At 54.6% G+C, this 14,055-nt stretch overlaps 1 protein-coding gene across 1 annotated transcript in view; it reads left to right on the top strand.

The window, feature by feature from the left end:
• The first annotated feature begins 12,576 nt into the window (after positions 1-12,576).
• Positions 12,577-14,055, top strand: part of LOC110581635 (histo-blood group ABO system transferase 1) — a 17,977-nt gene continuing 16,498 nt past the window's right edge. Inside the window, exons 1-3 of the mRNA XM_021691553.1 lie at positions 12,577-12,647; positions 12,766-12,819; positions 13,243-13,290. Of these exons, the coding sequence (XP_021547228.1) occupies positions 12,577-12,647; positions 12,766-12,819; positions 13,243-13,290 (173 nt within the window). The remainder of the gene's footprint in view (positions 12,648-12,765; positions 12,820-13,242; positions 13,291-14,055) is intronic.

The raw sequence follows: 14,055 nt of genomic DNA, 5'->3' as shown, positions 1-14,055 counted from the left end.
TCCTGGGCCCTTTTTCTTTACTTGTCTGAGCCCTAGGGGTGGAGCAGGTGGTCGGGGAGGGGACTTCCTCCTGCAGTGAAGTCTGCCTGTGACAGAGGGGACTCAGAGTCCCTCCCAGAATTCTGCTCAGATCTCAGACATCGCCAGTGCTTGGAGTGGGGGACGTGGGGCATCTGCTGGGGGTGAGGATGTGGGGAAAGAAGCAGGGAGAGAGAGAAAGGGAAGGAGGAGGTAGGCTGAGGGGACAGGAGTCTCCTGTGGGTGCAGGCTGGCTCCCTGAGGTCAGTAATACCACCTGGAGCTGGCCCAAGGTCACCCTGTGAGGCTGGCATCTAAGAGCAGAGGGGAGGGAAAGAGGGAGAGTGGAGGGGAGGGGAATGGAGAGCCAGGAGGAAGGCCCCTTCCTGCCCCGACCCTCCCCTCCAGCCTGGCCAGGACAGTGGGGTCTGCTGCACTCTCCCCAGAGGGTGGTCTCTGCCTCTCTGGCTGAGCGATGGAGGCTTCTGTTTGGCCCTTGGCCCTCTCTCCCTGCCAGGCCCCCTTCCCTGCCTGGCCCCCTCTCCCTCCCTGGCCATCTCTATTGCTCCGTGGACACAAACGAGCTCAACAACTCAGGGTCTTGTCAGCGGGACCGGCAGGCCCCGGGCCCAGCCCCTGTGGCAGTAGATGGGGCAACCCTGGCGGAGTGCTGGGCATCTGGAGCCCCCCGCCCCACGGGAACAGTAGTGTGCCCTCGCAGGGGACGCACACAGAAGCCCGGAGAGCAGCAGGTCCACCTGCTCAGAGCTCCTGCCTGGGGCCACGCTGTGCCCAGCTGCCTCTCCCCAGTGACCAGGAGGGCAAGGATCTGACCTTTGTGTGCATCTAGGATCGCCCAGGACTTGGCACTGTTCATTCACCCTCTCATCCATGGCCCTATGCAGGGGCCTGGCACACAGTGTGGTCTCAGTGAAACTTCCAGAATAGCCATCCAAACCCACCCTAGTGTACATGAAGTGGGCTAGGTGGGTCCAGATCTTCCAGGTGCCCCCCACAGCTGGGGTTGAACCCTGGAGTCACCCCTTCTTTGACCAGAGGAGAAAGATGGCATCCTGGGGGCCTCTGGAAAGGCTTCCATGCTCTGCTCAGCCCTCTCCCCTGACAGCAGGAGAAAGTGGACTTGGAGAGACACTGGGATGGTCCAGGGAGACCAGGACAGAGCCCTGGAGTCCTCTCTCCATTCCCTCCTGCCTCCTGGGACAGGGCCTGGCTGGGTGGGGGCCCTGCCAGAGCCTGGGAGGAGGCACAGAGTGGGAAGGGGCTTCTTCGGCCGCTTGCGGAGTCAGGGCCCAGCCTGGGCAGGAGCGCACGCGTCTTCCCAGAGGAGAAAACCAGAGATAACAGCCACTGCTTTTCCTTGTGTTTAGTCATTGAAATTCTTCTGTGGATAGGAGGCCGACAGACATGACCTGGCTTGGGCTGGGCGTGGAGCAGGGCTCCCTGAGGAAACCCCGTCCCGGACTGGCTTGGGGGGGATGCCCTGGGCCGTCACTGTTAACTTTTGTCCTCGTTCTAAAGTGTGTCTGCTCTTCATGACCAAAGCAGAGACGTGGTGTGGGCGGTGGGTGGTGGGCTGGGCAACTAGGCAGCCGAAGCCCATGGCCCAGAAGGCATGAGCACCTGGGCAGAGTCCCGGAGTTTCCTGGTTCCCTGGAAGGTGGGGACCACAGCTCTGGGGACGATCATGACCTGGTGGGGTCCACTAGGCCGCCCAGCCTCCCAGGGATACCTGTCTGTGAGTGTCCCACAGGCAGGGACAGCTCTGGTCTGAACGTCAGGGACCTGGGAGGGTGTCCAATTCATCCCAGTTTGCTCAGACCTGCCCTGGTTTTAGCACTGCCACCAACCCCTGGGGCTTGGTGTTCCAGCTTCCAGTCCGTCTGGGGATGGCCTCTGTTCCACCAAACCCCAGGTCCTTGGACACAAGGTACTTCCCTGCTGCTGTGCTTTGCTGGTCCCCTCCCTTGATCTTGCCCACTGCTGCGCCCCTCCTGCCTCTCCTTCTTGTGTTCTCTGTGTGTGGCCCTCTAGCCCCACCGCGCCAGCCGCCTCGGTGTTTCCTCCTTTCCTGTCCAGAGTGCGCGGGACATTCGTGCTTTGCATCCGGGATCACAAGAGAGCTCCCTGCACATGGCCAACCCAACCAGTGAGCTGATGGGACCTTCAGCTTCACCTGGGCCAACCTGCTCTGTGTCAGAACGGGGGACTCAGAAAGTGAACTGGGAAGTGCCAGGACCCTGCCCGGCCCCCAGGCCTGAGCCATGGGCAGCTTGTGCTGTACAAGGTGTGGGCTGGAAGGCCGGGCGGGGTCCTGGCGAGCGGTCTGGCGAGCTCCGACTGTGGGCCGGCACCGTCTGGAGAGGGGGACAAGAGAAGTGTCAGAACACACAGCACCAGGGCTCTGGGCAGGGCGGAGACCATGCAGGCTATGGGGGGAAACTTGCTATAGAAAGAGTGGAGTGATCCAGTTGGTACCCGATAGCCTGACTCTGGCATCCAGCAGGGTAGGTCGGGGGCAGGCCGACTGCACACACCAGCCCTCCCCCGGCCCCCCCGGCATGGGAGAGGTGAGAACAGGGGGCTCCCTGCGTCAGGAAGCTGCCTTGCTGGATAGGGGCCACCTTCAGCCATTGCCCTATCAGCTAGTTCAGGGGCAGGAGAGCCTCCAGACCAATTGCATTTGCCTGCGCGCCCTTTCTAAAAATTCATTAGTATGGTAAAATATACATAAGAAGGAACTGACCATTTTAACCAGTTTTAAGTGTACAGTTGAGCGGCATCAAGCAGATTCATACTGTTGTGCAAGCATAATCCACAGACTCTTCCATCTTCCCAAACTGAAACTCTGTCCCCGTTAAACACTGACCACCCCACCCAACCCCAGCCCATGGCACCCACAATCCACTTTCTGTGTCCAAGTCCCTCAGGTAAGTGAATCCTGCAGGATTTGTCCCTCGGGGACTGCCTTGTTTCACTCAGCTTAATGTCCCTGAAGCCCGTTCGTGTTGGAGCCTGGGACAAGATTTCCTTCCTTTCTGAGGCTGCGAGATATTCCATGGTGGGGACGGACCTCATTTCCTTGACTCCTTCATTCGTTGTTGGACACTGTGAGTGTGCTGTGAATAATGCTGCAGCGAACGTGCAGAGACCCAGCAGTGGAATTGCTGGATCATAGGTAATTCTGTGTAATTTTTGAGGAATTGCCTTCCTTTCTCCCCCAGCTGCACCCGCACTTTGAAGGTGTGGCTGACACGGTGTGCTGGTGGCTTGAGTTTGGGGTGGGAAGGAAAGGAAGGTGGAAAGATGCCTGTGAGCTTTCAGTGGGTTCTGGTGCCTGGCCATGAGGTGGGAAGAGAGCCCCACGGGGAGCATGGGTGACGGGGACCCACAGTCCTGTTTGGCCATGAAAGGGCTGAGGTGCCTTCCATGGGGAGGGCCCGTGAGTGGTTAGGTCTCCAAGTCCGAGGTCCACAGACAGGTAAAGGCTGGAGAATTGCGGGACAGCAGCAGAGATGTGATAGTTAATGGTCTGATGCACGGTGGGGACAGAAGAAAGTCTGGGCCCAAGCCTGGAGCCTCCAACCTTTGTGCTCCTGGAGGAGGAGGTGCAGAGGTGGCCGGGCAGGTGTGGCCAGTGGGTAGGTAGACCAGAGGGAGCAGAGTTCAATGGCGTTGATGAGTCAAGTTGGCCGAGGGCAGAGGAGAGAGCACGGGGTTAGGACTGCAGGGTCCTGGAACCAGGCAGTGATAGAGGAGTCCCAGTGGGTGGTTGGCGTGACAGGCTGGTTAGGGAGGGTGAGGAGAGAATGGGAGGAGGGAGGGCCTGGGGATGGCATTCGAAGCTGTTCTCTACAGGGAGCGGGGAGAACTGGGAGGGCCCTGGGGAGGGAAGGTCAGGAGACAAGCATGAATGATGCACAGACACGGTGCTGGGCTGCATCCCTCTCCTTCGTGCCCTGCTCTGATCATGGCTCACCTGGCTAGGCATGCACTCTGCCTGGACTGGCCGGCCAGTGCCCCATGCACACCTGAAGGGGGACATCCGGACTCTCAGGACAATCTCTATGGTGTTGCTCTCACTATGGTGAAGTCGAATGCCTTTAATGTGAGTTGTCGCCCCGTATCGTTTGCCCTTTAAGACCGCTCATGGGGCCTCTGGCTGGCACAGTGGGTGGAGCATGGGGCTCTTGATCTCAAGGTTGTAGGTTCAAGCCCCACCTTGCGTGTAGAGATGACTTAAAGATAAAACCGTAAAAAGTAATACAATTCCCCAGTTGCTCTTATTTATTAAATCATAGCAGCTATTGTTATAAATGGTTTGGTGCTTTTTGTGGTATGAGTTCCAAACTTTTTTTTTAATTTGTTTCCATGATTTTGTTGTTTTCTCAACCATGCGTCAAATTTTTATTTTCATCGGATCATATTTATTTGTCTTCATTTAGAGCTATTAAAAAAATCTAGGGCCAAAGTTAGAAAGGGTCTTCCCTCTCCAAGAGGGAAAACGTAGTGTCTCTCTTTTATTCTGGTTTATGTGTATGTTTGTCTAGTTTCGTTATTTGGAATGACAGTACAGTTGTGTGGCTCTGAAGACAGAGATGATACCTCAGCGTCTGATGGAGAAGTGTCACCCCCCCACCTGGCTTCCTCTGGTGCCTCTGCCCGCCCCCTGCCCCCTGTAGCTAACTCGTTTTAGCGATTCCTTGTGCAGCCCCTGAGGTGTTTTAGGTAAGCACAAATAATACACAAAAGGTGCCGTATTGTTTGTGCTGTTCCGGGCTTTTCATTCGACCCACTGCCTCGGTGGCCACCCGCTGGAGACTTGAGTCAGCCCCTAGGGAAGAACACCAGCTGTTTCCAGGCTTCTGCTCTCACAAACACGGCCGTTGTGAACAACACTCCTTTTTTCATGTGGGCAGGTGTCTCCGCAGTGTAGATCCCCACGAGTGGGTTTGCTGGGTCAGATGCAGAGTGAGTGTGACTCTGGGTCAACACTGCCAGATGTCCCTCCCTGTGGAGATCAGTCTCCTTCTACCCCCTCCTGTGGTGTTTCTGAGCCTCACCCCCTCCTGGGTGATGGCACTGTAAGGAGGAAAATAAAATTGAATTTAAATCGCCCCTAAAGAGAGAGGCACCTGCCTGGCTCAGTGGGCAGAGCATGGGACTCTTGATGTTGGAGTCATGAGTTCAAGCCCTACGCTTGGTATAGAGCCTACTTAAAAAAATAAAATTGTCCCTAAAGAGAAAAGTACTAAGGAGTAAGATTTTGCTGGGTTAAGGTAAGCTTTGGGAGGCCACAAGTCATTAATGTTTAAGGGTTTTTTTGTATTTCCAAGAACCAATTTTCACCTTCTCAGGGGTGGCACCCTGACCTCCTTGCTCCCTACTCCTCCCCCTGCCTGGAGAAGGCTAGAGCTACCCCAGGTGTGGGCAGGCTGGGATCCCGCAAGCATCTGGAGAGCTGGGGACAGGGGCTGCGTGTTGTCGCCATTTGGTGATGAGAAATGGTATCTCACTGTGTTTTGTTTTGTTTTGTTTTTTACCAGCTCCGGGAATAATTGACTTATAACAAAGTACACATATTTAAAGCCATTACCAAAATCAAGATATCCCCAGACTCCCAAACATTCCCTCCTGCCCTTTGGTAATCCGTCCTACTCTGCCTCCGCCCTGCCATCCAAGGCAACCGTCGGCTTTCCATCACTGCACACTAGTTTCTATTTGCTAGAATCTGACATAAAAGGAATCGAACATTAACTACACCTTTCATCCCCCCATTGCTCAGCACAGTTATACTGAGGTTCCTCCACACTGGTGAGTCTATAGCTCATTCCTTTGGCTGCTGTACGGACACATCTCAATTGGTTGGCCCACTCCTCTGTTGATGGACAACTCGGTGGTTTGCAGTTTGTGGCTATGACCAGTAAAGCTGCTGGTGGACATATGTGTGCAAGTCTTTGTGTGGACACGATTTTGTTTCTCCTGGAATGACTGGGTCATACGGTGGGAAATGCCAAGCTGTTTTCCAAAAGGATTGTGTGGTCAGTCGTTTTAATTGCAATAGATATGTAATTGTAATTCACTGTGACTTTAATGTTCGTTCCCCAGTGACCGATGATGTTGAACACTTCCCGTGAAACTGTTTTGGCCATCTTTGTATCTTCTTTAGTGAAGTGTGTTTTCAAATCTTATATATATATATATATATATATATATATATATGAGTTATATAATATATATGGGTAGAGTTTGTTTTCATGTAATTGAGTTTTGAGATATAGCTCTTTTCTCTTATATGTGATTTGGAAATAATTTTTTTCCTAGCCAGGCTTGTCTTTTTATTTTCTTAACTGTGTCACTCAAAAAGCAGAGGTTGTTAGTTTTGATCGAGCCCAATGTATGCATTTTTCTCTTATGGATATTGTTTTGGTGTTATATTTTTATTTTTTTAAAAGTTTATTTATTTATTTAAGTCATCTCCACACTGAACGTGGGGCTCGAACCCAAGATCCCGAGATCAAGAGTCACACCCTCCTCCAACTGAGCCAGCTAGGTGCCCCCTGGGGCCACATTTTTAAAACCTTTGCCTAATCCAAGGCCACAAAAGCTACTCTTATGTTTGCATACATCTCTGAGATTCCCCATTTGGATACATCCTGGGTTTTCACATTTTCATACTCAGAGGAGACAGGCATATCTGTCTTCGACCAAGTGAAATTCTTTGGTAACAGTTTCCGGGCTGCACCCAGGTGTCCATGCGCACAGTATTTTTTTCTCAGTCCAGCACTTGGGACCCCCAACATATTTGTGATCAGTGAGATTCTGGCTGCTGGGACATTGGACTTGGGCATCTCAAGACCCAGCAATGGGCGGCTGTGGAGGAGGGGCTCTTCATCAGTGGTGGGTCTTGCTACACCCACCACCTTCAGCTAAGATTTAACCAGCACAAGCAATATGGCTTCCTTCCGATGTGCACCTTTCCTGGAGTGCTCTCCCTGCAGTGGGCTGTCTGGCCACGGAGTATTGTGTGTGGCTCTGGGAAGAGCTCCCACCGCATTAGGGCTGGGAGGTGCCTGTGGGGTCTGGAATTCCCTCGGTGGAGCTGGGTTTGGTCACCCTTGTCTGTCCCAACCCTCATGTGCCTTGTCATCCACACTTAGCCAGTCGCATTGCCACTGTCCTCCCCCTCGCCCCCGTCCTTTGGAGTGTAAAGAGTGGGCCCAGGGCCGCCTAGGTGGCTGTCAGTTGAGCGTCTGCCTTCAGCTCAGGTCATGATCCCGGGGTCCTGGGATCAAGCCTGGCGTTGGGCTCCCTGCTCAGCGGGGAGTCTGCTTCTCCCTCTGCCCCTCCTCCCTGCTTGTACACTCTTGCTTATTCACTCTCTCTCAAATAAATAAAATCAAATCTTAAAAGTAAAAAAATAAGAGTGGACCCATTCCCTGGGGGCCTGTCAACAAGGAGGGGCACCAGGGCAGGTGCCGGGGGGCTGCAGGGCAAGACTCAGTGCCTGCAGGAGAGGTTAACCCACCTCCCCTGTGATACAGAAGAGGAGAGGGCTTCCAGCTGGAGCCGTCGTGAGCCCATCCCTGGCCAGGGCCCAGTTTTGGCCGCAGCAAGGTGATTTAGGTAACCCAGCCCTGAATAACTGAGGCTTCCTCTCCACAGGCTTCTGGGGAAAGAGTGCCAACTTCTGGCTGTGCGGGTTCCTGCTCTTTGCTGCTCTCCTGGGCTTCTGCAGGTAAGGGGGGGTGGCCCTGGGGTCCAGATGCAGGTTGGGATTTATTATGGCATATTTGACTTCAGTCCATGAAACCAGTTAGGGTTGGCCCACAACAATGATGCCAGAGAAGATGTGACCAATGCTGTCTCTCTCTTTTTGCAGAGAAGGAAGCCCGGGGAACGTGGTGGTATCCCAGCCTCACATCCCACCCCCTTCACGGGGGTACAGACTCGTAACCAGCACACTGCTCTGCTCCCTGATGATTTATGGGCACGTATTAGTGCCAGGTTTGTGGAGGGCTTCTGAAGGCAGTGTTTACAGCCTGTTAGAAACACCAGTTACATCAGCCCATGGAACTCACATCATGCTTTAAATACATTTGTGGAAAACAGATAACACCTTTTTTTTTCTTTTTTAACCGCATTTCATTAGTTTAAAAGAAACAGTAAAGTTTGTGTTTTAAAACAAACTTAGTAAAATTTCATCCCCTTAAAAAAATAGAATCGAGTGGGTACTTTTTCAGTTCAGCAGGTCTTACCCCACGGGGTGAAATTGTCCCTAGCCTCCACTTTGCGGTGGATGCTGACTGTTTGAATATATAGTTCAGACCACAAGAAGGCATTTGCGGTTAGTGGTTAAGTTTTAGAGCTATACACGTTTTCACTGATGACTTTTGTAAAGAAATTTGTTAGTGGGGCGCCTGAGTGGCCCCATCGGTTAAGGGTCTGACTCTTGGTTTCGGCTCAGGTCGTGATCTCAGGGTCATGATCTCAGGGTCATGAGATCGAGCCTCACTCAGTGGGGAGTCTGCTTGAGATTCTCTCTCCCTCTCCCCCTGTCCCTCCCCACACCACTCACACTCTCTCTCTCTAAAAAAAAAAAAAGAAATTTGTTAGGAGCTTCCATTTATTGGATTTTTATTCTGTGCTAGGGACTGAGCAAAATGCTGATGGACATTCTTGTACCTTCTCTTGACAACCTATAAGATATGCATTATTATCCCCATTTTACACCTGAGAAACCGAGGCTCCAGAGGTTCAGGTGACACCCAGGTTCCAAGGTAGGAAGTGGCCAGGCCAAGATGCAGACCCTTCCAAATCCACTTCCCAGGCTCCTGTGCATCTCATCTCAGGGCTGACAGTCCAGCCAGTGCATAATTTGGAAAACGATGTTCTTGTGCAGTTGGACACATCAACACATTGACCTAGGCAGGTGTTTACTGAGGCTGGTGCTCCGGGGGTGGGTGGGGGGCGTGGACATGTCGCTGTCAATGGGACAGCCCCCCGTCCTGAACAGTGTCAGGTCTGGAAGGGGGAGTAGGCAGAGGATAGGCTGTCACGCGAGTGGATACAGGGTTTCCTGGATCTCCTGGGTGGAAGACCCCCCTTGACCTCCCAGAGTTGGAGACTTGCCGGGGCTTCACAGAGCAAGTCTGCTCTAAGCAACAAGTGCAGCCCCTTACATATGGAGCAGAGGCGGGGGCTGGGGTGGGGTGTGACATTGCAGGTGGTCTCTGCCAACTACGTGGGGGCTGCCGACCTGCAGAGGCACCTCCCTAGCTGCCGTGCTGGCCTCCCGGGGCCCGGCCCCACTCCAGAGCTTGCCTGTGTCGTGCTGTGGGCCACGGGGCTGAGCTGGCTCCACGGGCTGTCCCGTAGATGAGCCCGGCTCCACCTGACTTTGTGCAGCAGGAGAACGCCGTTCTCTGAACGCAGCCCATCCCAAAGTCTGATTCTGAGAACGTGTCTTCACCTTGCATGAAAGTATTCTTCCTTGTATCATAAGGACCCCAGGGAGTGCCGAGAGTCTGTGGCACCTTCCGTGTCATGCCTTCGAGTATTTGGAGCCACCTGTCACCGTGCCCTGCAGCTTCCCGCTGTGACCCAGTCTGAAACCCCTCACCCCGTCTGGCCTGACCGTCTGTTACACTCAGGTGCCCAGAGTGGTGGCCCAACGGCTCTGGGGTTGGGCATGAGGGGTCTGGTGTTGGAGGTTGGCGTTCGGGGGTCAGGGGTCAGGGGTCGGGGTTCTGGCCTCTATTCTCGATCTAGATCCCGTGGTCCTTTTGACTTACTCATCCAGCACCCTCTTCCTCTGCATTGTTCTGTGTTTACATCTCATTTTATCTTCTTTTCCCCTCATTTTGACATACCTTGGATTGCCTTTTTAATTTTTTTAGACTGATAAATATTCAGAACCCAAAAGATTCATCTGATTATTTTCTTCTTGGTATAAATTTTCTTTTAGAGCAGATTATTTTTCCCCTTGGACGTTGCCTCCTCACGTGCTCCTTTCATAAAATTTTTGTGGATGTAGAATTTTTACATGTTTTGTTTGAGTATAACTTAAAAATCCCATCCTGATGTGAGTAAGCCTATATGAGCACCTTCGGCACTTTTCAAAAGCTCACAATAAGAGCTCTTTCTTCAAATGAACATTTAAATTTTAAAAGATGACCTCAATGTGCAAAGAGTGATTTAAAAAAATCTCTCGCTGCCTTTTGTTTTGTTTTGTTTTAATTGACACAAACCAGGATAAGTCCTAGGACAGAATTCATTGATGGGCAAAATTACCTTCTAATTTGGCAAAAGGAAGAAGTCCCCCACAGATGGAACCCCAGACTTAGCCACATCGCGTTTTTGGCTCCCCAGGGTTCTGCCGCCAGGCTCCTAGGGCTGTCGACACCTCTTCTGTCTGGTGTGTGCCCATCGGGGCCCCTCCTTCCTCACCAGTGCCTGCTGGAGAGTGGTGTCACCAGGAGAGGTGGTACCTACAGGGGTGAAGTCGGGGAGGGGCCATGACGTGAAGTCTGTTCTGGACGATTTGAGTTTGAGGAGCCTGCGGACCTCCAGGGAGCGGTCTGCGTGGAAAGAGGGAATGTGAGGTATCCGCACACGTGGGTTGCTGCAGTCTGAGAGCCGATGAAGTCATGAGGAGGTGGGCAAGGTCGTGGGGGATGCAGCCTCCCGTGTTCTCCCCGTGGGTCCCCCTGTGCTGGCACCATCAGCTCAGCTGCATTCATGCATTCACCCCTGTCTTGCTCATGCGTTCGCTCCCTACACACCTGTGAGGCTCCAGCCTGGGTACCTGGGACCCCGAGGCGATTCAGGCACTGTCCCTGCCCCGAAGGTGGCAATGTGGGGGGGCTGAGGTTAGATGCTCACACCCTAACCCAAATCCCACCCACGCTGCAGGGGGAGACCACTTCACAGGGACACACAGAAGCTTCCTGGAGGAGGGGGTGCTTATTCTGGGACCAGCAGTGCTTGGATGGGGGAAGTCAGGGCAGGGGAGGGTAGGGCAGGAGAGCTAGTCAGCGTTACATCACACACCCCCACCGTGTCCCCAGTATTCACTGAGCGAGTGGTCGAGCCACAGGTAAGACTGTGGTTTCCTCCCTGCTCTGACGCTCAGCAAGCGAGCCACGGAGCTTGTGACCTGCCCTTCGGCTTCTGTTCTCTATGTGACGGTGTTGTTAGAAAACAGGAAGGAGGCAGGGCTCTGGACTTCAGCGTGTCCGCAGATCACCTGGGGAGCTTGTTAGGAAGAGAGATTTCTTTTTTTTTTTAAAGATTTTATTTGTTTTTTGACAGAGAGAGAGACAGCGAGAGAGGGAACACAAGCAGGGGGAGTGGGAGAGGGAGATGCAGGCTTCCCGCTGAGCAAGGAGCCCGATGTGGGGCTCGATCCCAGGACCCTGGGATCATGACCTGAGCTGAAGGCAGACACTTAACGACTGAGCCACCCAGGTGTCCCTAGGAAGAGAGATTTCTACACACACCCCTCCTCACTGCTCAGGGCTGTGCAGGGGGTCTGGAACCGCATCTAGGTGAATCTGATGCCGGGGTCCCCGTCCACTCTATTGGTTACTATGGTGATGAGATTGTGTTACAATGGTCCGGTTGCCTGGCAGGGATGGGGAGGGGGCAGCGGGGCTCTGGTTGGGCCCCATGTCTATTTTCTCAGCAGCCAGAGGCCAAAAGGATCGGAATATGTGTGTTAAAGTCTCAGCCTGTCTGTCCTCCTGCCCAGCGAAGACTCAGCTTCACACTCTTGTTTGTCCCCCAGCAATGTTTTCAGCCTGATTCCCGGATGGGGGCAGAGAAGAGAGTCTCAAAGGTAATGGCGGAGTCTTTGGAGTCAGGGTGGTTCCTTCTAGAAAGATCTAGAACAGAAGTAGAAATACACGTATGTATTGAACTGGAGATAATTATAGCCAAAGAGATACTCAGTTCCCAGGGTGACTCCAAGCTCCTCCCTCTGCTGTGCTTTCTCAAACCTTGCCAAGGACAAGGCGGAGCTGTGACCTCTGTTGGAGAGGACACGTTCGCAGAGGTGACGGACTGCCCAGCAGGCTGCACGGCAAGGCCGGGCCTCGGGGAGGGATGGCGCGTGGCGCTGGTTCCGGGTCGCCTTCAGCTGCTTTGATGGGGCCAACTGGGGCTGGGGTGCCTCTGATCCCAGGAGGGCCCAGGCCGGGGGAGGCCCAGTTGTGCCCTCAGAGCGAATTTCTTCCAGGGCCAGGCCTCTCTGGCCGGCCTGCAAACAGGTGAGATGAGCTCTCGCAGCCAGTGCGGCGGGACACAGCCTGAGAGCCAGATCCTGAGCCCAGCTCTCCTCCCTCTGTCCAGCTGGTTGGACGGTTGGACGGACAGGTGGCTCGTGGGGCCATGCTGGCATGACTAATTCCCTCCAGCAGCAGTGACGTTCCCCCCGCGCCCGGCCCCGCCCCGCAGGGCCAAAGGGACAGCCTGCCACTGAGGTCATGGCTTTCACTCCTGGCTCTCCACTCGCCAAGACTGGCCTTCCCGGCCTGCAAGATGGAGGACGGCCCCACCAAGCTTCCTCCGGGAGCCTACCTCCGCTCCTCCCTTCCCCAGGACTGGTTGGGGTCAGCAGGGATGGGGGACTCACCTTTGCCTGGGGCGCCCCCTCTTGAGGACCCGGCACTTTGTTAGCAGTCGCTACTTTTCATGAAGTGACTCAGATGGAACCTTTCTTCTCTGCAGCCAGGATGACCACGGCGTGGTCCCGCAGCAGATGCTTGAGACAAAGCAGTTCAGGTAAGGGGCGGGGAGCTGGGCTCCCCCGGATGGGAGGGCCCTGGCGGGGGGTGTTGCCAGAGCTCCCTTGGGATCCCAGGGCCCACCTGGGCGGCCCTGGCTCCTGCCCTCTGGTCTCCGCACCTCCTCCCTGCAGAGAGGGGCTCTCCCCAGGATGTTGTCACCTGCCGCTGTGAAATGCCCCTCAGGCGGAGCTGTGCCCCAAGCTCCCAGACATGGCCAGTGTGTCTAGGTTTCTCTGTCCTGTGTCAGACCCCTGCTCTACTCGCCTGGCCACACGGCCCAAGCTTTGAATCACATGAGGAGCTTTCCTCCGCAGGGGCTGTGCGTGGGTGGCCCTGGAGGAGTCCTGCCTGTCTGGCAGGGCAACGTTTCTCCCAGGACCCGGCCCCGGGCTCTGAGCACTCTGTTTCTCTCCCTCAGTGGAAGCAACTGCCACCTGGGCACCTGCAGAGTACCTGAGGTACCCAGGTATGGGGGACGCCTCTTTGGGCTGTTTCTGTGCCTCTTTCCAAGCAAGTGAACATGTGCCTCTCCCCTCCGCTTCCGCATCCCTCCGCCCCTCCCAAGGCTGGTTCACAGGGAGGGAAGAACAAGGGGTCCGGGGAGAGGAGGGTAATGAGGGTCAAAGAAGAACAGGGGGAGACGTTTGATGGTGGGAGTCACAGGGGCTTTCCACTTGACCTCAGGCTTTGTGGCTGCCTCAGCTCAGATGTGGCACCTGTGGTGGACTCAGTCCCGCCTCCTCAGCCCTCAGCTCAGTGGAAAACTGGACCATGTGGCCAGGGAGGGCATGGGGGACAAAGGAGGCTGCCAGTAGGCGGGGTGGGGGTGGGCGGCGAGGTACATCCTGGCACAGTGTAGGGGCTGGATGGGGTGGGTGTGGGCCAACCCTCATCCTCCCACCCCCCCAAATAAAAGCAGGACACGGGACGGGACCTTAGTCACAATGAGGTAGACCCACGTGAGGACTTAGAGCGAACAGGGAGAGAAGAAGGACATGTGGGGGGTCTAGATCCTCAGCAGTTGTCACAGACCATGAGGGGTGACCCCCTTTCCTTTGCTTGGGCTTTAGCCTCATCAGTTTATCATTGGGAAGCTTGCAGCATCCTCAGGGCTGGGTGGGCATGCTCCATGGATGTCTGTTAGTGAACAATGATGGATGGAGGAAGGAAGGGGGGAGGGAGGGGAGGCAGGCACGAAGGAAGGAACGGGGGGGGGGGGGGGGGGGGGGGG

The sequence above is a fragment of the Neomonachus schauinslandi genome, chromosome 13 (genome assembly GCF_002201575.2).
Source record: "Neomonachus schauinslandi chromosome 13, ASM220157v2, whole genome shotgun sequence".
Taxonomy (NCBI): Eukaryota; Metazoa; Chordata; class Mammalia; order Carnivora; family Phocidae; genus Neomonachus; species Neomonachus schauinslandi.
This window is presented reverse-complemented; position numbering and strand designations above follow the sequence as displayed.